General features: G+C 43.8%; 1 protein-coding gene across 1 annotated transcript in view; it reads left to right on the forward strand.

Annotated features, from left to right (window-relative positions):
- TYR (tyrosinase) overlaps positions 1-26003 on the forward strand; it is a 106539-nt gene that overhangs the window by 26799 nt on the left and 53737 nt on the right. Inside the window, exon 3 of the mRNA XM_019525403.1 lies at positions 7225-7372. Within this exon, the coding sequence (XP_019380948.1) occupies positions 7225-7372 (148 nt within the window). The remainder of the gene's footprint in view (positions 1-7224; positions 7373-26003) is intronic.

Below are 26003 nucleotides of genomic sequence, written 5' to 3' on the forward strand. Positions count from 1 at the left end.
GACTTTGGATGCCTTTTGCTGCAACTTCTTCCTTTAAGGTATGATAGATATAACTGATCCCTGTGCAAGTCTATGGGCGTGTCTACATAAGCATTTACTGTGCAGTAAATTACTGTACAGTGACTTACTGAGCAGTAAACAGTTTTTAAAATGGTGTCTACCTGTGTGGGCTTTACAGAGCAGTAATGCTGTATGTGGACCAACTTGGGAGTAAAGTTACTCCCAAGTCAGTCCACACACACAGTGTTACTGCACAGTAATGCAACTACGTGTGCATTATTACAGTAACCACTTGGGTGTAAATTTACTACCCGCATCATGCAAGTAGCAAGTTTATGTGCAAGTCAACATAAGTCACCATAGTTACTGTGCATGCCACGGTACAGGCATGCACATATAGACATGCACCCGCACTGTGCAGTAATTTTCAGGTATTCCACAGTAACCTAAATTACTGCGCAGTAAGTGTGGACATGTAGATACACCCTATGTGTATGTGCATGAGTTTGGCAAGCTGTTGCACCCATTCAGAATCTGGCTGGATTAATTTTAAATTGGGTACAGATACCAAATCTCTAATTACCAGTCTGTATAACACTGAGCAGTCATGTCTGCTATCGTGTTACTGGATACATGTTTAATTTCGTGACATCTACTGACATCCCTGAGCCAAAATGCTTTCAACCTGATCCTAAATGTATGTAAAATATAACAATTTAATATATTTAACAATTCATTACAGTATAACAGGACCAGATGCTGATTTGCATTTGTGTAAATCTGTTAAGATCAGTGGGGTTACTTTAGGTTTATATGAGTAGAAGTGCAGGGTTAAGCTGATGGCCTCCAGTGGAACTACTCCTGATTTATGCCAACATGAGATAAATACCAGTCCAATGGTGCTGTAGAGGAACCCTGTCTTCATGTAGTCAGATAGACCGTATATGGGACTGGGACACAGGGGCCCAAGATTCTATTGCTGTCCTTTTTATCATGACTTTAGGCAAGTTTCTTTGCTTTGTCATGCTCCACTTACCTTTTCTATGAGATGGGAGGAAAACACCAACATCCCTTCTTTGGAAAATGCTATATTAGAGCATATTTGCTATATGCTATATTTTCAATATTCCACACAGTAACTATCTCCATAAGCTGCATTCTATTAACCAAGTAAAAAAGAAACCTACCAGGACTGTGAGAAAAAATCTCTTTTAGTTAAGAGTAGCCTAATCCAACTGGTCACAAAAGAAACAAACAACACAAAGGTCAACCTTTAATAAAGCCACAACCTAAAGGACCTAAGAACACAATTTTTTCCCCATAATGCCCTTCCATTTGAGTTAAAAAATACAGTCAGTCACTGGCATAGTGCCTCTCGAAACAGGCAAAAGCTTTAAAGAGATTTTGTGCACATGGGTTCTGCTGAGGAAATGCCCTGGACTATACTAGATGTAGAAGTCTGTACACAGAGGATATAGAATAAAAACCTCCCTGTTAGGCATCATATGAGACCTGAATGAGAGTTAAAAGCTCTTTGTTCAATATACATGCTGGCTTTGGTCATGCTGCTCTGCTTTTTATCCAACACTTTATATAGTAGAGCGCGCTGAAGCTTGACATTTCCATTTTATGAGAAACTGAAACACTTTGAAACCATTCCAGTTCATAAAAATATTTTTTCTAAAACTTCCCCCAATATTATAAATCAAAAAAAGATTCCATTATGGAAAGTTTTATTTTGTACTAAGTCATTTTATATTACTTGTGTTCTTTTTGTATTATTATTTCCTGACATAACATATCAAAGTAGAACAAGTTGTATCATAACTTAACCTGCCATCATACGAATTACTAGTATGCAAGTGTCAGAAAAAAAGTAATGAAAATAAAACATGACATTTTAAAATTCCAAATTGCAAATTTCACCAAAAATGAATTTGCAATATTTTTCTGGAACAAAACAATTTTTCATAGAAAATTAAGTGTAACCTCCAACAGGTCATTGTTCTGACAAAAGTTCTGGACAACTCTTACAAAGACCTCATTCTTGCCTCCTCCTCAGGTCAAGGGTGGGCCAAATTCAGAATGATGACATGAGTTCAGGCTGTGCAGTCACAGCCTGTTGTCACACCCAGGAATGTCATCTCTCAAGCGTATTACAGAGAGACTGCTGGCTCACGGTCAAGTTTTATGGAAGTTAGGTAGACAACCACGACTTTTTGACAATAGTTCCAAATATCTGTAGTCGCTGCAGCTTCTCATTCCGGCAGTAGTGTATTAGCTTTAAATGATGTAGGATTTGGCACTGAAACTCACATAGAGTCATAGACTTTGATAACCAGCTGAAAATATGACTTGAAGGATATTGCTATGATTTTGTGCAATAATTCCTGTCTTCTGGACTTCTTCTAGGAATCTGCAGGAAGTTCTTTTCTTCTTCGTTTTACATTCGTCTGAAGCAATGCTCATTGGCTACAGTTAGAGGTGGCTTGCACATGCTGCTGCTCCTAATCCATATTTAGGACCCATTGGTGATGTGTAGGGGGTGCACACAGGTGCATGTGCACCACCTGTGCACCCCCGAGCGTGGTGGTGCGCACCCCGTGAAAACGGTGGTCTGCAATCGCCATTGGTTGCTGCCGACACTGCCAGCAACATCTGCAGGTGGTTGCCGACCACCAGTCGGCACTCACCACCCCTACCCCCCACCACCAACAGCGCCGCGGCCACCTGGGGGAACTCCCCGCTTGCCGCTACCATGCTCCCACTGCCAACAGTGCTGCCACTGCATGAAGGAGCTCGTCGTGTCCCACCAGCCTTTGGGGGCACAAGGCATTCATGTTAGGACCCCTTCAGGTACCTGACTGGAAGTTCTTGCTTATTCACTCAGGGTCAAACTGACTGCCAGAATTGAAGGACAATTTTTTTCCCTCAGGTAGATTGGCATGGACCATGGGTTGTTTTGTCTTCCTCTGTCTTCCTCTTCCCAGACAATTTGATCACAAATTAATCTAACATATTCTGTGCATCTATTTATTTTAGCATATTCTGTGGGCAGGGAATGGGGTGCCTCTTCATACAGTGTTTTCTGACTTTGGTGTGCAAAAAAGAGGCGGATTGGACAATTCTGTGGATTATTGGGAGAAATCATAGCTTGAGAATACAGGATCCTGGTTCTGATGGCTCAGGAGGCCCCACCCAGACCTACACTCCTATGCATTTAAAAAGAAGAAAATCTGGTTGTGGGATTCTCTAATGTGTGGAATTCTTCTCACTTCCAAAATCATCACCCCATGTACGTATGCGGCTCCCATTGTAGTGAATGAGATACAGGCATGCAGCACAAAACGTGTCATTTGATCTTTCAAGTGTCAGCATTTAACTTATCCATAACACTCAACTCGAAAAAAAGTGTGAGGTTAATTTTATTTAATAACTGCAGTTCCACATTAGAAAACAGTGAAACAGCTTACTGACATGAAGTGACAGGATGTCACAGATGTTAAACAATTCACCAAAACAATCCAGATATATGGGGCATTTGCTCCAGTACTGCAGTAATTAATGCTGATAATATTATCAACACTCTGAATTCTCCCTGAAATCTAGCAGATACACTTGGTGCAATCAATTCAGTGGCAAATGGAAAGCAGTGAAGGAAAACACTACTTGACTTGCACTTAATTTTTAAAGCTCTGTGCTTGACTGGTTGCATGAAGCTTTGTGAGCTCTTCTGCTAGACTGTGGAACCTGTAGTTCATGTAATTAAATACCACTTACTAAACGACACATGCCTCATGCAACTGAATGTTTTCTGAAGATAAAATATTATATAGAAGATAATAGAATGTGTCAGGCCAGTTTAGCTGGCACTATCAGCTCCAACCACCATGAATTTTGGGCTAGATCCTCAGTTAGTGTATGCTGGCATGGCTCCAGTTAAGTTAATTCAACCTCACTGAAAATGGACCTTGATTTACAGTGGTATGAGTGTGTCTACCTGAGATGTTTACCGTAGACTAGCTGCACAATGGCCACGTCATTACTGTGCAGTCTAAATGACAGCTCAGTGACAAGTACTAAATGACAGCTCAGTGACCAAAGTTACTGAACAGTCACACAAAGGAACAGCTTTTTTGTGACACTGACTATACAGTAGCTCATGACTACTGCACACTAGTGTTACATCATGCTTCCTGCCATGCAATGCTACTACACAGTAATCACAGGCTACTGCACAGTCAGCATCTCATATAGATGCCAGCAGTAACCATTGTGCATCTACATGTGTGCCCCTGTTAGGCTGGAGTAGACTAATTTACTCCACTGTACAATAGTACTTGTAAATACAAGAACTACCTTGCTGCAGAGTAAAAAACTTCACAGAAGCTCATGTGTAGATACTGCCCCAGCTGGCAGGGGCACAAAGGTACTTCAATGCAAGGGCTGCCTGCCAGTTAGTCCCATGCTGAAGCACCCTCATGCCCCAGCCAACTCCTCTGCAACACAGAGCTGGGGGGAGCAGCTCTGGGCTGGCAAGGTGACCCTCCAGATAGATGCTCCACCAGCTGGGGGTTCTTTGACTCGGCTCAACAAGCTGCAATCATGGGTGTATGTATAAATGTGCATCTGAGACCAATAAACTCCAGTGCAATAAGCACTGGAGTTTATTGCATTGTATTAATATGCATTTGTAGACATGCCCATGGAGTCAGAATCATGGTCCCTGAAGCATTTGGTATTGCTCCCATTAAAATCAATGGCAAAACTCCCATTGACCTCAGTGGTGCAAGAGCTGTCTCTTAATGGTTATTTCTAGCTCTTTATGATCAATAAGCTTTCGCTTCCAAAGACAATTGAGATTTACTGTAATTCAAGATTACCAATTTACCCTACAACAACAGTGGAAATAAATCAATAACAATAGACCTTCACTGCCTTTAAATTTTTTGTCTGTTTTTCCTATTGAAAAGACAGTATAGCGTTTCACACCTTTTAAACACATGAGTAAACATTGCCTAACTCCTTGATACTGGTTGAAATGTGTCCCAATTAAGTGGAACTTTTGCTAATAACAGTTAAGCAATAATACACATTTATTCACACTAGTATTTAATTGGAATTGAGGTGATATGAGGAGGAAAACATGTCCTAATTCATCCAATCCTACTCAAAAGAAGTTGTTTTTTTTTCTTTTAACACAAAACTGAAAGGATTTTCAGGCTAGGATTAGAATTCAAAAGGGTCTTGATATACTGGACAGCTGGGCACTAAGAAAACAGAATGAAACTCAACAAAGGAAGGGTCCTGAAACTCTGGGCTAGGGACAGAAGTTACACATAAACTGTTTTTTAAGTGAGCTGAAACTGGTTTAAACCTGTAACAGAACAGAAGTTCAGTGCACATAAACCAGTTTCAAAGTGGCTGAATCGGGTTTGAAATAACCCTGCTTGAATGTATTATCAGACTTAACTGATTGAAATCAAACCGGTTTATGGAACTTCTATCCCAGACCCCTTCCTGGTTTAAGTTAAACCAGAGACCCTCCCCCCCAGCATCCCAGCATGCTCTGCAGCCCTGGGCAGGGCTGTGCTCTCTGCTCCAGTGGAGCAGATCTGGCCACGCCCCTCTGCTCCCTAGCCCAAGCAGAGTGGTCAGGGAAGGGGGCATGGCCAGATGCCGGTCCCCCTAAGGGGGTAAGTAAGAGATTTATCCCCACCCCACTCTGTGCCATCAGCACTGACCTTCCAGGTATTCCTCTGCTTGCTGCTCCAGCAGTGGGAGCGTGGCCAGCCCCAGCAGTAGCCCCAAGTGAACTGGCTAGAGAGGGATTTAATTTCCCCCTCCCTGTCCCACCAGCAGAGACCTGAGCCAGGGTCCACCTGGCACTCCCGACTTACTGCTGCAGTGGCAGGGGTGGGGGCATTGCCAGACATTGGCTGGCATGGCTCCCTGAGGCAAAAGCAGCAAAGCTGCCTCAAACTGTTTTGGGCAAGTAGCGGCAGTGTGCTAGAGCGGGCTTGTGGGGTTATGGCCATGCCTTTGAGCCCTGCTGCTGTTGCTCACCCATGTAGTCTGTGGGACTGAGCCACAAGCAGCTCATCTGGAGGGTGTGGCTCCTGCTGCTATGTGCACCCCAGGAGGAATGGGGGGCATGTGCCTCTGAGTCTGCATGGGGCAGGGCAGGCTGCAGCTGCGGGCTGGATGGTGTTCAGCTCTTCCCAGCAGGGAGGATCTGGGCTAGGGCTGCACTTGGGGTGGGCAGTGGTGGCACTAGAAGCGGAGGCTAGGGCAAATTCTGGGGTGGCTGCAGCTCTCCCCACCCCCATATCCTTGCTCTCAGCACCACTGCTGCATGCCTTGAGCACAGCCTAGCTCAGCTTTGCCCTGTCAGAAAGAGCCTGGTGCCACCCCGGCCCCAGCCCACAGCAAGCAGCAGCCCACCCTGCACCATGCAAATCCAAGGCATATGCTCCCCATGCCTCCCAGGATGCTTATGCTAGAAGAAGCCAAGCCCTCCCAGATGAGCTGCTTGTGGCTCAGTCCTGCACCCTGCTGGTTGTGCAGTGCCTGCTTCAGCCTGCAACCCACTCCCTCTCCACCTCTGCTGCAGCCACTGGAAGCCCGCTGCCTTACAGCCCTACTGCTGTCCCATGTTTGGGGGGACTAAGCCCCATTAGCGCCCCCCACCTTTCCACCACCTATGGTTTGACCAAAAAAACACTAATTCCCAGAATTACTCTTTTACACCTTTGGTAATACCTTTATTTTCTTCAAATTTTCAGTGCTTTACTAGCTATCTGGGATTTGTTAGAGTTAGTGTTCATTTGTTAGACATCTCCTTTTTGTATATTAGGGTTCAAATGGTTTGCCATATGTATGTCCTACTGACCTGAAACTATATGAATAAGTAACCATGAATAAAGATTTATAACACTAGAATCTTAGGATTTTTTTAATGGTAGAAAACATTGGACAAAGAATCACAATTTTAATTCAATTAAGCAGTACATATAGTGACATGCTGCATTAGTGGTGTTACAGTTTTAATATGGTTTCTTCTCATTTCCTCTCTGCTATGCCTTTTGAATGTACTAATGCTCATTCTTCAAGTGTTAGCATTATACTAGGGTTGAATATGCATAAAATATTGATCTGCTGTTGTAGTAGAAAAATGATTATGCACCTCTTCATATCATTATATGATTTACTATTCACATACAGGTTTTGCTGATCCACGGACTGCAATATCAAATATCTCTCAAAGCAGCTTGCATAATGCGCTTCACATCTACATGAATGGCTCAATGTCTCAAGTGCAAGGATCTGCTAATGATCCCATCTTTATACTTCATCATGCCTTTGTTGACAGGTAAGTGTGACTCCTCTTTGTAAAAGTGATTAATTCTGGGTATTTATAAGGGTATTCTTCCTTTTACTTTTCTTTGATGCATGTATATTTGGAGCTGTTCATTTGGAGTCTTCATTTGTAGCAGTTTTGCTACATTTTATCATTCCTGGCTTTTCCACACCTAACCATTTTTCTTCTTTTTTGAAATGTTCCCCTTTTGAAATGGTTCCAAATGTACATGTGTCCATACCCTAACAGATCTGCTGTTTTGATGCCTAGATGAAGGTTACTTTCAGACCAACCAGTCAATTCTGCCATTACTTCATGAAAAATGTAAATTTAAATGACAAATTATATCATCTTTTTATGCTAGATTGAATGTGGCATTAAAAACTGAGAAATGTGTTAATATGTCTTACCAAAAATAAAATAATTCAATGAATCCATGCTAAATAAAAAATACACATATGTGTAGTGTTAAAGAGTTTGGGCGAAAATATGTGATTTTATGTCAACATTGCTATGATGAAATCGAAAAATTCTTCCATATTCCAAATATATATTTTAATTCACCTTTCATGAAGAAAATTCTACTACATCACCCATAAATAAAAGTATAAGCACCCAGAATGTAAGTAAGAAACAAAATTGCAAGAACGATTTGCTGAAAGAGAGGGAATGTGAGAGGGAGGGAGAGGAAAAAGTATGCATTAGAAACAGGGGAAAGAACAAACAAGCAAACAAACCCACCATCAGTTCAGCAAAAAGAAGACAAAAAGCACTCAAGAAAAAATGAATTTCCAAGACAGCAGTAAAAAAAAAAGTAAAAGAAAAGTCTATTTGCCACTAGAATATGTACAGATGATTATAAATAATTGTACTACGGCATTGCAAATCATTTGCGATGACTAAAAAATAAGCACAAGCAGTAAGAAAAGAAGACTCCATTAACTGAAAGACTGAAAAATCATAAATGTCAAGAATTTTAAAACAAGCTGATATTTTCCAGACTCTTGCCAGCTCTGCTGCACTTCTGACTAACCACAATCAGGATGCCATATTTCTGGTCATTTCTCTTTGCTGAATTCATGGAAGTTCTGAGAAGCAGCAGAAATATCAGAAAGTTCTATTTCCAGAAAGACAAAGGCATGAGCTGTTGTATGTCACATGCACTTTAATGTGCATTATCCTATTTTAATTCACATTAAAGCATCAGTAAAAACATGGACATTTTTACACATGCTCCCAAAGCAGTGCTGGGTGCTTTTAATTAGTGAGCCACAGAAATTGAAAACCCCAGCGCTGTATTGGGAGCACATGTATCAGCAGGGCAGTGAACCTCCATGCTAAGAAAATGACAGCAGTGCAATTTGAACTAAAGCACATTTAACGTGTTTTAGTTCAAAGTACACCGCCATCATTTTCAGAGCGGAGGTGCACTGCACCGCTGATACACATGATGTGCGAGGCTCCCAGAGCATATCAGTTTACATGTTCCAGAAGACTTGATTAATCAAATCTGCTCTGATATGCTGGATTTCCAGCACATGGGAGTAGACACCCCATATATGTGTAGGTGCCCATGCTATTTAGTTAACGTGCATTAAAATAGGCTAATGTGCATTAAGCATTACTTAAAAACCATAGGCTAATGTGCATTAATGTACATTCTCCTAGTAGCTAATAATGGAGGTACTAGATTTAGTGCACATTAACTATCGTCTGTTAATGCACATGTAGATGGGCCCATTGATCCTTAGACCACAGCTGCAACTGATGCCTCCACTTATTACCGATGGATCTTTGCAGAAAATTTTATCAGTGAGGGCTTTGGGTGAGGTCCCCCCCACACATACATTGGTTATTTTTTTTCCTGCAATCCTGAATAATGCAACACAAGCATTCTCTCATGGTACACACAGAAAACAAGGTGGTCTATTTTTTTTCTTTTGGGTTGAAATGCAGTTGCCACAACTCCCTACAGGGTTTTTTAGGTTCTAGTAGCTCTTTAGATAACACCGCTTGTTCTGCTGACTCCTGAGCTACTCACTGAATGTTACTGGTATAAACTGACAGAGCTTTGCTGAAGTCCATGGAACCAGGTCAGAGCTGTACGAGCTAAGGATCTGCTCTTGTTATACACAGTGTAATTTGAAACAAAAAAATATTAAAAGTTCAGATTCTACCAAGGTTGACGTCACTCACCAGGGAAAGGTTCCTACTTACAGGAGTGAGTGGATTTTTCAAGCCCTGACCTTTTCCCATGTATCTCCCTGATCAGTGACTTACAGAGTCAACTAGCTGGGTTGGAAGAGGCTGAAGTACAATCCTAAGAGGCATCTGTATGCCAAAGTCATTGCAACATGTACCCCTCACTGATCCCCCTAACTCCCTGCTACATACTGAACAGAAAGGATGCCATGAGACCACTGCCATTGCTCAGGGCAACAGGGTTACCTGATACTACCTTTTTGAGTTCTTACAGAACTTATTACCTGCCTAGAGCCATACTGAGTCAGTTCATGCTTTCCTTTAGCAAGGAGCTTATTCACGAGAAAAAGAAAATGCTCTCTCTATGTAGGTCACACAGCCATACAGCACAAGGGAACTGTAGAATAAATCTCAAACTTTGCGTTGCAGTATAGATCTTCAGGCTGTAGCAGTTTACACCAGGAAATAATAAAATATTAGTTAGGTTAAAAAAGTACTACAAACAAACCCTATGACTATTAGAATTAAGAGAAACCAGACAAAATCTAAGTCTCCCCCCACCTCCATATTTGTATATTTAACAACAGTACTGTGCCATTACATTTAAGAGTTTTCTTTGTAGTACGTACCCTTATTCCAACCCCATTTTGCTCATATGTAAGTGATACATACCTTTTTTGAACTTGTTGCCACAAATATTTTGAGAATATTTAAAATCCAAACACCTAGAGTGGGACTGATTACATGCACCCAGTGGTATTCTGCCATGTAACTTGAGTGGGCAGAATTCCTAGTATGGATGTACATTTAAAACTAAAAATTTGGCTTCTATGAAACTTGCATATGCACATTGGAAATTCACTTTTCAGGAGCTTTTGTGCCATTAAATGCATATCATTTGAATGGTCATTGACAGGGAATACATAGCTAAGGGAAATTCATATATGGTGGCATTGAAGTGATGTTGTAATTGTGCTAATCCATGAAATATGCAAGAAAATAATTTTTGTGGGTGGTATCTTTTCAATGATACTTTTTACTGATTCACTGCATGGTGGGGATAGACTTCGTCAAGCTTTCATGTGTTCATGGTATCCTTCCTCAGATCTCTGGGAAAGAAACCTGGCTACCCAAAAGCTCATCTAACTCTATCCCAACCATGCAGTTAGGCCAATAAAAGATACCACACACACAAATCCTTGTCTCAAATTCATATAGGCATTTAAAAAGAAAAACAGATGAACATTGGCTTTATTACTTTCAAAGTGAAATTCACCACAGCACGAGACCTACACACTACTTAATTCGTACACAGAACAGATCTAAAGTGGTTCTTGTCCTGTGTGTGTGTGTGTGTGTGAAGGATTACATCCCTGGCTATTATGAACCCTTGAAAAATATGTCCCATAACTGTAATCCTTATACATTTTAGGAAGGAAAAATGGTTTTTGCTTTTTACAAAAGTAATGTCATTAGACCCTACTGGTAGATCATCACACAACTGTGAGGACAGTTGCAAAATGTATGATACAACCTCAGTCTATCCATGGCAAAAGAAATGCTACCATCACCTTGCAGCTGCTCTGTGCATGGGTTTTTGTACACACTGATGTAAAAACCAGTAAGAATGCTGCCTTTTGTATAAGTGACAGAAATACATTAGTATGATTAGGGTTACTTAGCAGCCTTATCTGTGACAGATTAATCATGCTTTTAGTTATAATTAATAAGTAGGTGACTGATAGGTAAGTACAGTACATTTAATAAGCTGATTCTCTCCTACATAGACTTTAAATCTGAAGGGCTGAGGAGGATTTGTTTTCTGAGCGGCAGGCAGGCATACAAAGAATAGCATAAAAGGGGAGAACAATAGCAACTGCTGCAGAGGAAATATTTCTCCGGCTCAACTTTTGTGTTTCACTCAGAGTGCATTTGAGCTTTGATTGCAATTACAGTGTTGAAGCCAGTGGGCTTCTATTTCTAGTCCCCTCTGCCTCGGGATTTCAATAGGAGAACAGGATCCACTGCAGGACTCAGGAATTAGCTGGGGACCTCTCAGGTAGGGGATGATTGACACTGAGGGGAAGGGGTGCACACTCTGTGATACAGGCAAATACATCTCTATTGTGATGTCGACTTGCAGACCCTCGGAAAAGCAGGACACTGTTCAGTGTCTTTAATTGTTCAGAGAGGGAGACTGTCCCAATGCAGATGGTCACTCCAGGATTCAGGTGCCTAATTGCTCAATTCTACCTCACCAGTTCCCTGTGGGATGCTGGGTACATCATTCAACTTCCCTAGTATTTAAATACCTCGCAACTGTTAAAAATCAATCCTCAAATATGTTTCTGAAGCTCTGGGTCTCTGCCCTTCTGTTCCTCATCTGTAAGCATAATGCCACCTACCTGACGGGGATGCTGTGCAGATAAATACACTAAAAACTGAAGCTTTCAGAGACTTCCAAAAGGCAATAGACCGTTTTAACTGAATTTACATTGAAGCACACCATGCACAGGGAAGGACAGTTGCTGTTCTCTCTCACAAGTCTCTGTGAAATCTACTGCTGGGTGCAAGTGAAGTGCTAGGGATGATTTTTCATAGGGAGCAAGGGTCTCATTATCATGCCCTTCCTTCAAAGCATGCAGCCCTCTCATCAGTGTAGAATCAAGTTCCTCACCTCTTCTTGTCAGTGCCAAGTGCCAAAGACCAAATCTGCAACAAGAAAAAAATAGATATTAATTGTTGATTGGAGCTTCTTGGAAACCATTCACAGTGTACTAAATTCAGCCAATTTGAGGAGTTTTAGCTTTGGAAAGCAGTGCTCTTAATTGCTAATCTGTTCACTATTCAAATATAGTCTTGAGTCAGCAAAAGAGAATAAAGAGGGAGGAGCCAGCCAGGGACTCAAGCTCCAAGAAGCAGCTGCATATGCAGCCAAAGCCGGGCCTTCAGACAGGCGAGATGCCACCATGAGGTGGTTTTCAGCCTAGGTGGTTTTACTTACCTGGCAGGGGAGATACCCTTCCTCTTGGCCTTGAATGACTTGCGGTGGTTAGAGGGTGGAGACCTATCCATTGCACTGCTGACAGGCACCCAGGTGAGAGTGTACAAATGCCTCCAAACACGAGGATCTTGGCTACACAATGTATGGTGATGTGGGATGGCTCTCAGGCTTTTCCTCGAGCTTGCTCCTTTGGCCTTTTGACTAGGGGCGAGTGATACTAGGGGGCATTTGAACTCCAAGGCCCTCAGGCTTGGGGCTTGCATGTAGGATGCTGGCATGGATTTGGGAGTATCTGAAGCCCCATGCTGAAGAGTCTGGGAGATAGGATACTTGCTGGTGGTAGCACCACATGGACTTGAACACTTGAGCTCTGCTCAATAAATACAATTCAGACCTGATATGGCTGATTTGGCCTAAGACCCTAAATTCAAAAACAAACAACAACAACAACACTGAGGAGGTCAGGAAAAGATTTCCTTCCATTTTTAATAGGAATTCTTGCCTTGGGGCTGACATCACTCCCTCACGTCCTGTCCCTCAGAACTTTTTCAGCAATACACCTGTCCCTCACCACCTCCCTCCATCACTCTGATTTATTTGTCCCTCTCCCTAACTTCCTCTTAACAGTGTGCTTATTTCCTCTAATTCAATACCCTGGCAGCCCCTCAAGGCCCTAAAAAAGAAAAAAGAAATGGAACTAGAGGCACAGACGGAAGTGACAGTTTTTGCTCAGTCTGGCCCCTGAAAGTGCTCTACAGCCATGACCGAACACAAGTGCATAGCTGCAGAGATCTTTAAAAGGGACCTATCCTGTGACAATCTGAAGGGTTGTAATAAGGGTTCATATAAAGGTGTGCAAAGCAGAGTGCCTTCATTAACTTCTGTCTGCACACGCCTGAAGCAGGGATTCGCTAACGCAGCTCCCTGTGCTGTTTTCAGAATGGGGGCGGGGAGGAGGGAGTGGAGGGAGCTCATTCTGGGGGTTGCCCAGCAAGCACTGGAGGGTGGGGCGGGTGGACTGGAGCCACCCCCCGAGGTGGGGAACACCAATCCACCCACCTTCTCCACTCCAGCATGGCTGGGGAAACCCCAAAATGGACCTCCCTCCCTGGCCTTCTCCCTCTCCCCTCTCCCCCGCAAATTCTGAGACAGAACAGGAACGGGGGGGGGACCTAGGGAAAGGCAATTCAGAGATGCAGCCTCTGTCCCTGGATCAGCTCCAGATTGGAGCTCACATCTGTTGGGTCAGGAGGATCAGTCTAACTCATGGCACTTTCTGTGAAGCCTCATGAGTTAGATCCAGGAGTTGCACTTCGGCCTGCACTTAAAAATGCCATTGACCACCCCCAAGGATTCCCACCTTTGGGACCCCACTCTAGGTTACTTTCTAGGCCAGAGTTTGGCAATGTTTTTGGGCCAAGTGCTAAAAACCCCCACAACCTCAATATGAAATACGGCTGGTGTGCCAGGGGCAGATGGCAGGGAGCCTTGAGGAAACTAATCCTTGTGGCAGCACAGCCCAAGCCCCTTCCCCATCATGCTCCCCTGTCCAGCCACTGCTGGCAATGAGCTGGGCCTGGGCTCCAGGCCATGATGCAGCAGGTTTCAGCCTTGTGGGTGCCTGCTGCAAGCAGCCTGGGCTCTGGGCAAGATTCTTACTGCCCACACCTCAGGACCAGAGCAACACCAAACAAGCAAAAGGCTTAAATGTCAATTAACTCAAATTAGCAGTGATTGTTCAGAAACAAAGTGCTAATTCAGATACTTCACAGGTACTTAATGTGGAGCAATGGGCTTATCCCTCTATAAAATCTGGGGTTTGCTCTGAGACAAAAACACTCAAATTCAGTTCAAATTCAAATAAAACTGGCATCTGTTTTTATCTTTTAGTGTAGCTGTGAGGGGATAGTAATAGATAAGCAATAGCACACCCAAGACCTTTTCACTCTCACCTTGTTAGAGGTAAGCAAAAGCATCCATTGAAAAGCTGGGGGGGGGAGTTCTTCCCGTGTCAGAATAGAAGCAAAAATGTAATGAATAAATATCTGTTTTTCTCCAAAGAAGAGAGTATGGCAGTGGCTGAAAAACTGAAAATCTCAACCTTTTTCGTAACTAGAACCTCCACATTTTTTTGTTTTGAAAGATTCCTTTCAAATTTCAAGAACCAAAAAATGGAAACAAAAAGAAGTCTTCACTGAGTTTTTTCATGGTCTGATTGGATAAACCTTTTGGATTGGAGATGTCTGCTCATTTAAACATCTCTGGTAATGCAAACACTTCACAAACAGATTTTAATATAGTTGAATCAATTCAAGGTCCTTGAGCTTGGATGCATGCTTAGATTTCCAATGGCTACATGATTTATTGTCAGAGCCTTATTAAAACATTACTCTAAACTTATTTCATTCCCCTCATCCAGACCTTTCTCCTTAATTCTTGTTCAGTCCCTTCTACCCATTCAGACCCATATCCTGGATATCATCTTTATCTTAAAACTCTCTCTTGGTCCCCACATCCAAGCTTGGTCCTCATGTCGAAGCTGTGTGTTCAGGTTTTAGATCTGTTATTCAAGAAGAATCTGTACAAAATGGCCTTTCATAAACATCCACACAGACTCTCAAGCACACCCCTCTCTTTGCATTCCTCCATTATCATCTCTGTCTCTATCACAGCCAACATAGGTCACAAAGATTCTTGAAAGGGCTTATCTCCTTCCTGTCTTTCTCATTCCATATAAAAAGACTGACTCCTGCTTCTGATGGTCCTATAATTCCAGCTTCCACCAGCTACATGTAAATATTTAAGAAAATGCCTTTATGCTGTCTCCCATGCTGCCCCTCCTATGTGAAAGAAGATACTCTCCTCTCCTACTGTCACAAATTGTTCTATCTCAAGTCCTCCTTTAAAACTCTCCTTTGCCATAGTGCCTACAAAAATGTTCATCAGGCCTCTGATGTTCTGAGATTGTAGGGGGGGCTGTTAGGAAGGTTAAGGCAGAGATGGAACTGGGACTAGCGACCAGGATCAAAGATAACAAGAAGTCCTTTTTTAAATACATAGGGAGTAAAAAGAAGGAACTTGGGGCCCCTGCAGGACGCACTTGGCAATCTGGTGGTTGCACCAGACGATAAAGCTGACCTGTTTAACAAATTCTTTGCCTCCATTTTCCTGGGCCCGCACTGTTCAACATCTTCATCAGCGACTTACACGAGGGGGTGAAAAGCACCTTGTTCAAATTTGCAGATGACATTAAGATGTGGGGAGAGGTGGGCACACTAGAAGGGAGGGACAGGCTACAACTGGATCCAGACAGGTTTCAAGGGTGGGTGAATGAGAATAGGATGGGATTTGATACTGACAAGTGCAGGGTACTGCACCTAGGGAGGAAGAACCAGCAGCATACCTACAGGTTGGGGAACTCTGTTCTAGTCAACACGGAGGCAGAAAAGGATCTTGGAGTCATTACTGATTCCAAGATAAACATGGGCCGACAATATGAGAGCATGGTGAGTAAAGCTAACCGCACCTTGTCATGAATCCACAGATGCACCACAAGCAGGTCCAAGGAGGTGATCCTCCCCCTCTATGTGACACTGATCAGGCCGCAGGTGGAGTACCTCGTCCAGTTCTGGGCGCTGCACTTCAGGAGGGATGTGGACAACATGGAGAGGGTCCAGAGGAGGGCCACTTGCATGGTCGGGGGCAGCATGGCAAGCCCTACGAGGAGAGGCTATGGGACCTGAACCAGTTCAGCCTCCACAAAAGAAGGCTGAGAGGGGATCTGGTGGCTGTCTATAAACTTACCGAGGGGACCAGCGGGGAGTGGGAGAGTCCCTGAGTGTTCCCCCGAGCACTGCCAGGAGTAACTAGGAATAATGGCCACAAGTGGATTGAGGGTAGATTCAGGCTAGATATCAGGAGGCGCTACTTCACTGTCAGGACAGCCAGGATCTGGAACCAACTTCCAAGGGAAGTGGTGCTCACCCCTACCCTGGGGGGTCTTTAAAAGGAGGCTAGATAATCACCTAGCCGGGGTCACTTGACCCCAGCATCCTTTCCTGTTCACGGCAGGGGGTCGGACTTGATGACCTGCTCAGGTCCCTTCCGACCCTATCAACTATGAAACTTCTGCTTATTAAGCTAACCAGCATTGTTGTTTTGTCATATCGCTTGCTTATACTCCCCCATGTCTGCCCCTCTCTCTTGTCTCATCTTAAACTTAGGTCATAAGATCTTTGATGCAGCGGCTGTATTCATGCTTTGATTTGTATAGGGCCTTGCCCTGGTCCATGGGTAGAGATCTTAGGTGCTACAATAAAATACAATAAAGCCCAAAACAAACAATGACAATACTTACTTGCAGTTTCATGTAATTTCAACCAATATACTGACATTGTTGTTGGCTGCAGCATGATCATTTTGTTTAGTACCATGCAAGGCTAGATTCTTGTGCTAGGAGGCAAAACTATGTATGTTTGTATGTATACACACATACACATACACAGAGGTGCAGGACCTACCGGTATATGGTATTAACTGGCACTGTTCTGCTTGAAGAGGTCAGTCATCCATAATACAACTACCTGAGGAGAAGCCCTCAGATTCAGCCACTGATGACAGACAGATGATAACTGTATGTTGTATACTGACACAAACTACGTCAGGATAAGGAACAGACAGACAAGCAGCTATCCTGGGATAGCAGCACACAGTTTTATAGTTTCTTTGTTTCTAGGATCAGAAGGGACCTGAACAGATCATCAAGTCCAACCCCCTGTCCTGGGCAGGAACAAGTGCTGGGATCATAATACCCCAGCGAGATATCTATCCAACCTCCTCTTGAAGATCCCCAAGTTAGGGGAGGGCATCACCTATCTTGAGAGCCCATTCCAAAGCCTGGCAGCCCTAACCATAAAGGAATGTCTCCTGATATCAAGTCTGAACCTGCTTTCTATCAATTTGTGGCCATTATTCCTTGTAATCCCAGGTGGTGCCCAGGGGAACAAAGTCTCACCTATTTTCCACTGGTTCCCCCTGGTGAGTTTATAGATGGCCACCAGATCCCCTCTAAGTCTTCTCTTGTGGAGGCTGAACAAATTCAGGCCCTTTAGTCTATCTTTGTAGGGCCTGGCCTGCTGCTCCCTGACCATGCGAGTGGCCCCCCTCTGGACCCTCTCGAGGTTAGCCACATTCCTCTTAAAGTGCGGTGCCCAGAACTGGATGCAGTACTCCAGCTGTGGCCTGACCAGCACTACATAGAGGGGAAGGATCACCTCCCTGGACCTGCTTGTGATGCATCTCTAGATGCACGACAAGTTGCAGTTAGCCTTACTAACTGCTTCCTCGCATTGGCAGCTCATGTTCATCCTGGAGTCAACAATGACTCCAAGATCTCTTTCAGCCACTGTGTTGTTGAGAAGGGTGTGCCCCAGCCTACAGATATGTGGGTATGTCTACATGACATGCTTAATGCCATTGGAATAATTCTACTGCACATGAGTGCATCATGCAAAAAACATGCTAATATGCAAATGTGCAGTAGATTAGTCCAATGGGCATTAAGCATCACACAAAAAGTGTTCATCTGCACTAATGCCTAGTAGCACCAATTATGATGCATTAAGTTTAGTCCCTGTTATTACAGGTGCTAAACTTGATGTGCCATAATTACAGCACATTAATAAACATGTAGACATGCCCAGTAGGTGGTTATTTGCTACTTACATCCTGCCTTATCTCTAGGGGGTGAGGCAGCAAATGGCTAAATGCTGAGATGGATGCAAGCTGACAATCTAAATCAGCACATTTTTTTACTGCTTGTGCAAGTGCTTTGTGGTGGCAGGGGACACTATCCTGGACACCAGCCTCTGAGGTCTGTATAACCTCCACTAACTCTGCCTAGTCAAGTTGCATCATGCCCTGTCCTCTTGCCTTCTCCGGACACTTAGGCATCCCCTTCTGCAACACTGGCAGGCTGGATCAGGGTCTCTATTCAACTCTCAGCCTCCAGGGCTTCCAGAACATGATAAAATGATGCAGGGCCTTGATTGTCACCTATGAATTATTAAATCTGGTGAGCTCCATAGAGCAGCCTGTTAAACAGAAAAGTTATTTAGGAAAAGAAAAAGAAATAAAAAGGCAGATAGCAAATACGACTTCATGCTTTGACCAGTAAGCTATGATGTTATTTGAACAGCTGAAGCACAATCAGGGAATTCAATTTTTTTTAAGAGGAAGCTTCCCCCATGCCTTCTCCTATTCCCCCCCTCCCCCCAGAAGGCAGTAGCTTGTCCAAAATTATATATTGTGCAAAAATATTAATTCCAACAACAAATATCACTTGCAGGAAATGTTGGGATGAAAATTTGGAAAAAAGCTTAATTTGAAAAAAAGCCAGCTGTTTTCATTACTCATGATTGCAGAAAAATCACCCACCCCCAGTGCATGCAGTAAAAAACCAAACACATGTAACATTTTCTAGGAATAGCTACAAGTGATCAGTTGAAGAACCTGCAAACTGAGTATCATTGATCTAAAGAACCTACATGGGCAAAGGAAGAAGCAAAGAAAGTATTAATCACATTATGCAGGTTGGGACCTGAGGCACAGAAAGAATATACCATTTAATGACAGTGGGCAAGCCAGGACTAAAGCACTACTATGTGAATCCCTTGGTAGCTTATAAAGCATCACAATGTTGAAAAGTCCCTGTGCAAGTGCTGTGTGTTTTATTACATTTATCACTCGGTATAGACACTGCGAATCTCATGTTGTTTCCTCAGATAAATTGGCAAAAAATGATGACATATGCTACAAATGATATTCTCTGGAACTTCATGAACTGTAGCTTGGAGCCATATTAATCTACTAGACAAAGGCAAGTCAGGAGGCAGCCATTAGTAATGCACCTCCACCCACGGTTACGATAAACCCATACTCTTTCTGCAGCATGTCAAGGATTTGTCAGCTCACGGTTTTGATCTGTCTATGTCTGGCAGGCTTAAGAAGAGATCGTTCCAAGCCCCTGCATTAATGCACTAGTGAGGTAATGAGCAGAAAGAAGTCTCTCCTAGGTGTACCCAGAAGAAAGGCCTGGTACAATTAAGTCCCTTGAACTAGTACTATTTAATGCACTAGACTGTGTTATCCTGAAGGGTGGTGCCACTGAGAGCTGTTACTGGCATAGGGATACAGATTGAAGCCATGTTGGTCTACAGGCAAAAGCAGTCAGAATTCTTGGTAGAAGCGCTATCTTTTATTAACTCAACTAAATAGTTGCAAAAGGCGTTCTTTATTTGAAAACTTTTGGGCTCTTTCCTCAGAAAAAGGAGAATGCAAAGACTGTAAAATTTCTCCCAGGTAGAAATGAAACATGATATTGCACAGGAGAATGGAAGGATCTTATAAGGTCACCTGGGTGGAAAAGTTTATTTTATGGAAATTAGGCTCCTTCCTCATCAGCTCACAAGCAGTGTGAATGCAACGGATACATTTATTACAGAAAACAAACACAAATAAACCCCAAAGAAAAACACTAAATATGATGTAAAGCACTACCAACTACAAAGCTTAGTTCATAAATTGCATCCTTTTGGGGAAGCTTCACCCATGCCCAGATAGTCCAAGCACTTGAGGCCCACCCAAAAGGCAGTTCCAGGGGCTTGCACCCTTCTGCCTGGCCTTCAGCAATGGGCTGGAGAGGGGGGCTTCACTAGAGAGTCCTTTGAGCTGCTCCTTGGGTTCGCTGGACTACAGGATCATGCTAGAGAGCATGGGTTCTTCTGCATTGCAAGGGGCTCCGTTGCTCCTGGAGAAGTGGCAAAGCGCTAACTTCCACTTCTGCATGGTGGCTTTGTGGCTTTTGTCAGCATGCCACACCCCAAAATTCCTAGATCCAAACACAGCTCTGCTGGGCAGAAAGCTGCAAAAAAAGGTGGAGGAAAGGTCAGATCTATCTTGGCTTGGGCCTGAACTACAACTAGCGTCCAACCACATTGCTTGATTGGGACATAAACTACAAAAAGGGACAAAAGAAGGCCCAGGCCTGAACTGGGCAGCAAAACGTTGGCCAGGCCAATGTTGCACTGAGGCCAGGATAGACAACAAGTGATGCCAGGTCTCACCCTGGCTCAAACCGTGCTAGCCAGACATATACCAGGGGTTCAGCCACACAGCTAGGCCGAAACACCATACCTGTGAAACAGCAATAAAAAAGGGCCAAGGCCAATGGCTGTAGCCTGGAGATCCAGTCTCAGCTATACCACAATGCTGAGACACTACAGTTCCCAAACACAGGGGCCAGTAACTGCCAGCACCCATTCCTGGGCAGTTTCCCTCATGGCATTAACCCATTTAAGAAAAAAAAGAAAGGAAAGAGGAAGGAAATAGGTTAGGAGTCTCAAACTCTGAAATAGGCTTTCTCTCCTTGTACCTAAGGCTTTCCCTTCAAATAGCTTTTGCTTGCCTCTCCAGTGAAGGGGCGGGGGGACCCCCTACCCTCCATGGGGAGCAGGTTTTCTGGTTCCCAATGCAGCTGTGCAGCTCTCAGCAGCCCCAGGGGAAAGAGAGACAGTGAACCTTAGTGTGTCATTCTTATATCCCTAGTGTGACATCACACAAGCCTTGTCTAATCTGGGAGAGCCACCTTTCAGTCTTTCTCCCAACCAATCTGTCTGAAGCACTCTCTGCTTCCTCTGTCTGAAGCCAGAGGGTTTTATGTATACCCCAGATACCAGCCCCAGCTTGCCATGTGCTGAGCACATGGCCAGAACAATAGGGGCCATCTTGCCTACATAAAAACACATAAACACAAAAAGACACAATACACAACCCAAGTGTGTGTGTGTGGGTGTTACATGTCCTTAAATTCTACCTTTTACTGGAGCCTAGGCACCTCCCACCATTTCAAGATTTGCAGAGGTGAACCCTCCCCCTCCTAAAGACAGACATCCAAACTGATTTTAAAAGCTGAGTTGGGAAAGATATATTCCTTTGTTTTTAAAGTCTGGCTAGCCAAGATAGGCTCCCATCTCTTTTCTATGATAGATCAAATCATGATGTAGGTCCCTGAGCCTTGGACCTGAGAAAATTCAAATCCACATCTCCCACTTCCCAACTTAAAGTCGTAACCACTGAATTATAGGGGGTGGGAGAGAAGGGTGAGAGAGAACTGGGTGCACTTTCAATGGCCCTTCTTGAAGTTGTTCCACATTGAATAGAACAGCTCCATTGGACCAGAGGGAAGTAAGACAGAGCACAACTCTAGCAGCTTGGGTATACCTGGGAAGGGTTCTAGCCCTTTCTTCAAAGCTAGGAAATGTATTTGACATTAGGTAGTCACTGGGTGAATGTACTTATACAATTAAAGTGGAGCCATAACCTCCAGCACAGTTTGCACCAGAGTCAACAGCATCTACACATGTGCCCAGGACTGCAGCACTTTGAGCCAGGATGCAGCAGCTCTGGCCTGGCAGGAAGGCCAGGGGCTCAGCCCTAGGCTCTGGATGGTGGTGGCAGATGGTGTAGGGGCTGGCTGGGGCACAAGGGTGCTAAAGTTCAGGGCTAAGCGGCAGGGAGCCCCTGTCTCCATCTACACATGCATTTCAGTGGAGTAAGTAACTGTGCTGTAAGACAGTACCAACTCTGACAGTCTCTGGCAGTACTACCTTGTGGCAGAGTTAATTAATTTACTGCACCCTGTGTAAATGGTGATGCTTTCCTGTGGAGCTAATTAGTTAACTCCACAGTAAAGCACATGTGTAGATGTACCCACAGAATAAAAACAAGGAAGGATTCCATGGAGCATGATCTGGAACCCACTTATCTTTTTAAAACCTCAGTCAAAACCACACATAGTGAAACCTGATTCAATACACAAACACCCCTGGCTGAAAGGCAGTCACAGCATACTTCCCCATCTTCAAAGATCACATGCAAATTAATTACATTTGTCACAGTGCTCCCTTGGTGGCAGTTGCCTGTCAGAGTTCTGCTCCTCTCTGCCTTGCATACATTACAAAACCCATGCTGAGAAGGGCACCACGACAAGCATGGACAATGTACATCCTGCCTGCAGGCTCTGCCGCACTGAAATGTGCTGGGCAGCGGGGAGGCAGCAAGGCACAGCTATAGCACATCCCAGATGAGTAACAAAATTGCTTTATTACCAGCTACTGCTGTGCTGGAAGCCACCAAGATACAAAACCAGCATCACTTTACAAGGTGGGACATTACAGGAAGCAAACTATGCCCTGTTGGTGCATCTCATTGGAGGCTGGGCCAGGCAAGGGTTTATTTATGGTCTTTTAAATAGCCTGTGGGCAGGTAGAAAGGTGTAACTGGGTGCATCTACATGAGATGTTAAATGCGCATTGGACTAATTCTACTCTGCATTAGGGCATCATGCAAAAAGTGTGCTAATGCACAGTAGATTTAGTCTGATGTGCATTAATGTCACTAAAAAAGCATTCATCTGCACTAATGCATAGTAGTGCAGATTATGGCATATTAAGTTTAGTACCTGTCATTACAGGTACTAAACTTAATGCACTGTAATTACAGTGCATTAATGAACATGTAAACATGCCCACTGTGCAGGACATCACATCTGAAAAGGAGTTCTAAGGAGAGCAGGCTCAGCAAACTTTAGAAGGGGCTGTCTTTATTTTGTTACTCAGAGAGAACTGGGTATGTGGTCCAAGTTGAGCCAGGAGGGTAGAGCTGGTGCTTTTCCAAAACAGTTCTGATTTGGGGGCTGGCCTCCACACTGCAGAGACTCTAGGAGAGGACACTGCACCTCAAGATGTCTTCCCAGAGACCCCTCCTGAGATGTAAACCATACTTGAAGGTTCAGATTTGGGGACTATTACAACTGTCTAGACAAGGTGCTCACGAGGCTCCTCATCATTACAGTACCTGTGCACCTCATACAATTTAATGTACCTAATGTATTCACTGTTGTAGCTCACAACATCCCCTGAGGGAGGAAAAGGTCATGACCTCCATTTCACAAAGGCTAGGGGCAGACATTACACATAAACCATCTTAAGTGATCAGAAACTGGTTTAAACCTATAACATGACAGACATTCAGTGCACATAAACCAGTTTGAAAATGGCTGGACCTGGTTTGAGATAAACCTGGTTGAATGTAGTATCAGACTTAACTGATTTGGGTCAAACTGGTTTATGCAATGTCTGTCCCAGACCCCTTGCTGGTTTAATTTAAAACAGACTCCCCCAGCATCCCAGCATGCTCTCTGGGCTGGGCTGGGTGGGGCTCTCTGCTCTACAGCGGAGCTGGCCCCTCCCCTCTGCTGCCTGGCTGCAGCTCCAGCAGAGACTGCAGGCATCTGCCTGGCTTTCTTCTGATGCCACCCCCCGCTCCTCCTCCTCCCCTCTACCTTACGCAGACACCTCTCAGCATTAGCTAGCAGACCACATGCTGGCTACAGTCTGTGCTGTGGCAGATGGGACAAAGGCAGAATCAACAGAGGGTAATGTCCCTCTGTTGTTATCTTAATGGAATGATAAACACCGATTTAGGGGTGATAAGCACTGTATTATCAATTCCCTGCTGAGGTGCTCAGGATGGGGGGGGGGGCGGCCCACCCTAATCAGAGGGTCCTGCCAGGGCCTGGCCACACCCCCCTCAGCTCAGCACTGTGGAAGGAAGGGAGGGTTGCTCTAGCACCCCCCAGCTTCTAGCCTGAGCCACTGCAGACATGTGCCTGCATTTCTGGGATGTCTGTCCAGTTACAAACCAGTTCAGCCTAGCCAGGTTAGACTAACCTGCAAGGATTGAATCAATTTAGCCTCAGGCTTGTTGAATGTCTGTCCCTAGCCAAAGAGACAGCAGGTCAAGTTTTTACAGGTATTAAAATGAGTAGGAGTAAAGTACCAAAGTACTTTTGAGTATCTAGGGTCAAAGCAAGTTGGCCAAGGGCACACGCAAAGTCTGTAGCAGAGCAGGGTATAAACTAGCACCTTTACCACCTTTTTTTCATCACAAATCATGGCAATAATGGCACAGTTTAATCCTATAACCTTAGTTAGACAGGAGGTTTGACAAGAGGATTGTAATGGTCCCTCCTAGCCTTAAAAATCCACGCATTTGTGAACACTTACTCACATGAGCCGTTCCATTCACTCAACGGGAACAAGGTTCCACAACATTACCACACAAAACCTGTCTAAATCCCAGCACAGCTGCAGCAATTACAGAGCAAGATTGCTGTACATGCTAGGTATTATACAGGCGAGGAGTGATTTTTAAAAGGAAATTTTACTTTGCTTACGTATTTGGCAGAAAAATCTGGTTAGTCTTCATTTTTATTCTTACTGTGAGAGTAGGAGACACTTCCTCCATAATCCATTGAGCAAGGCAAACTTTGATGCAGACAACCAGGGTGACATTGAATTTCCTTCCTGCAGCACCTTTGCAATAATAGCTGTCATAATTGTTCAAATTGTAAAAAATCACAGGAAAATGTGGTACTTTTCTCACCCACATGCAGGTAGCTTCTATTCATCAAAAAGAAATTATCACTCTGCTGCCCTAGATGTGATTTATATGTTATGTGCCCTTGCGGACCTCGATAATGACAATCTCTCAATCTCAAAAAAAACGAATTACAGAGCAGAGAAGTGTGATCCATGGAGGCAATCCAGCTACCTCCATGGCAGTCCATTTTAATCTGCTTGTTATCTTTCTCTTCATGGAAAACTAGTTACTAAACTTTGCAGCAGTTGGCATTTGTACTATCTCTTACTTCATGTGATTTTTTTTTTTTTTTTGATTCTCCTAGCTGCAAACTGCAGCTTTGATAAACCAAATAGAGAAAATACATTTTGGAGGGGGTTTCATGAATTAACGATTTTGGTAATGAACATTGCATTGTATTTACAAAGCCGGATGGTTCCTCTGACTGAAAGCACAATGTCAGTGTCTTTTATATATAATTAGGCTTTTATGCAAATTAATACATAACTCTGATGCCAGGAACACCAGTGAGAGTTAGGAGTAATTGCTGGAACATAAACAAATAAGTTACCCCATGTTGAAAACAGGAAGAGAAACAAACCCACCCTAATACATATATTAAAGAACATGAATCTCTTCCTACACTTCAGTGGAGCTGGTGCTGACTTTCAGCAGCCTGAGAATGGCTGTCTAGACTTGGAAAAGTGATTGACAGGCCTAGCAAATGTGTCACAGCCAAACTAAGCCCAAGCCAAACTTAGCCCTTTCCAAGTGCAGCTGCAGGGTAAACTTCTGCTTGGATTTAGCTGTTCAGTCAGTTCCTGCTCCTACTGTAGCCTAGTACACCAGATGGCACTTTTTGGAGCCATGGGCTAGAAGGACCTGGCTCAGGCCTGAGGGGCAAAGGGAGCAATGCAGGGGGTGGGGGTGGTGATCTGGCAGCTGATGAGAGGTGGC

This window comes from Gavialis gangeticus, unplaced genomic scaffold (genome assembly GCF_001723915.1).
Source record: "Gavialis gangeticus isolate Ggan-Ray unplaced genomic scaffold, GavGan_comp1, whole genome shotgun sequence".
Classification (NCBI taxonomy): Eukaryota; Metazoa; Chordata; order Crocodylia; family Gavialidae; genus Gavialis; species Gavialis gangeticus.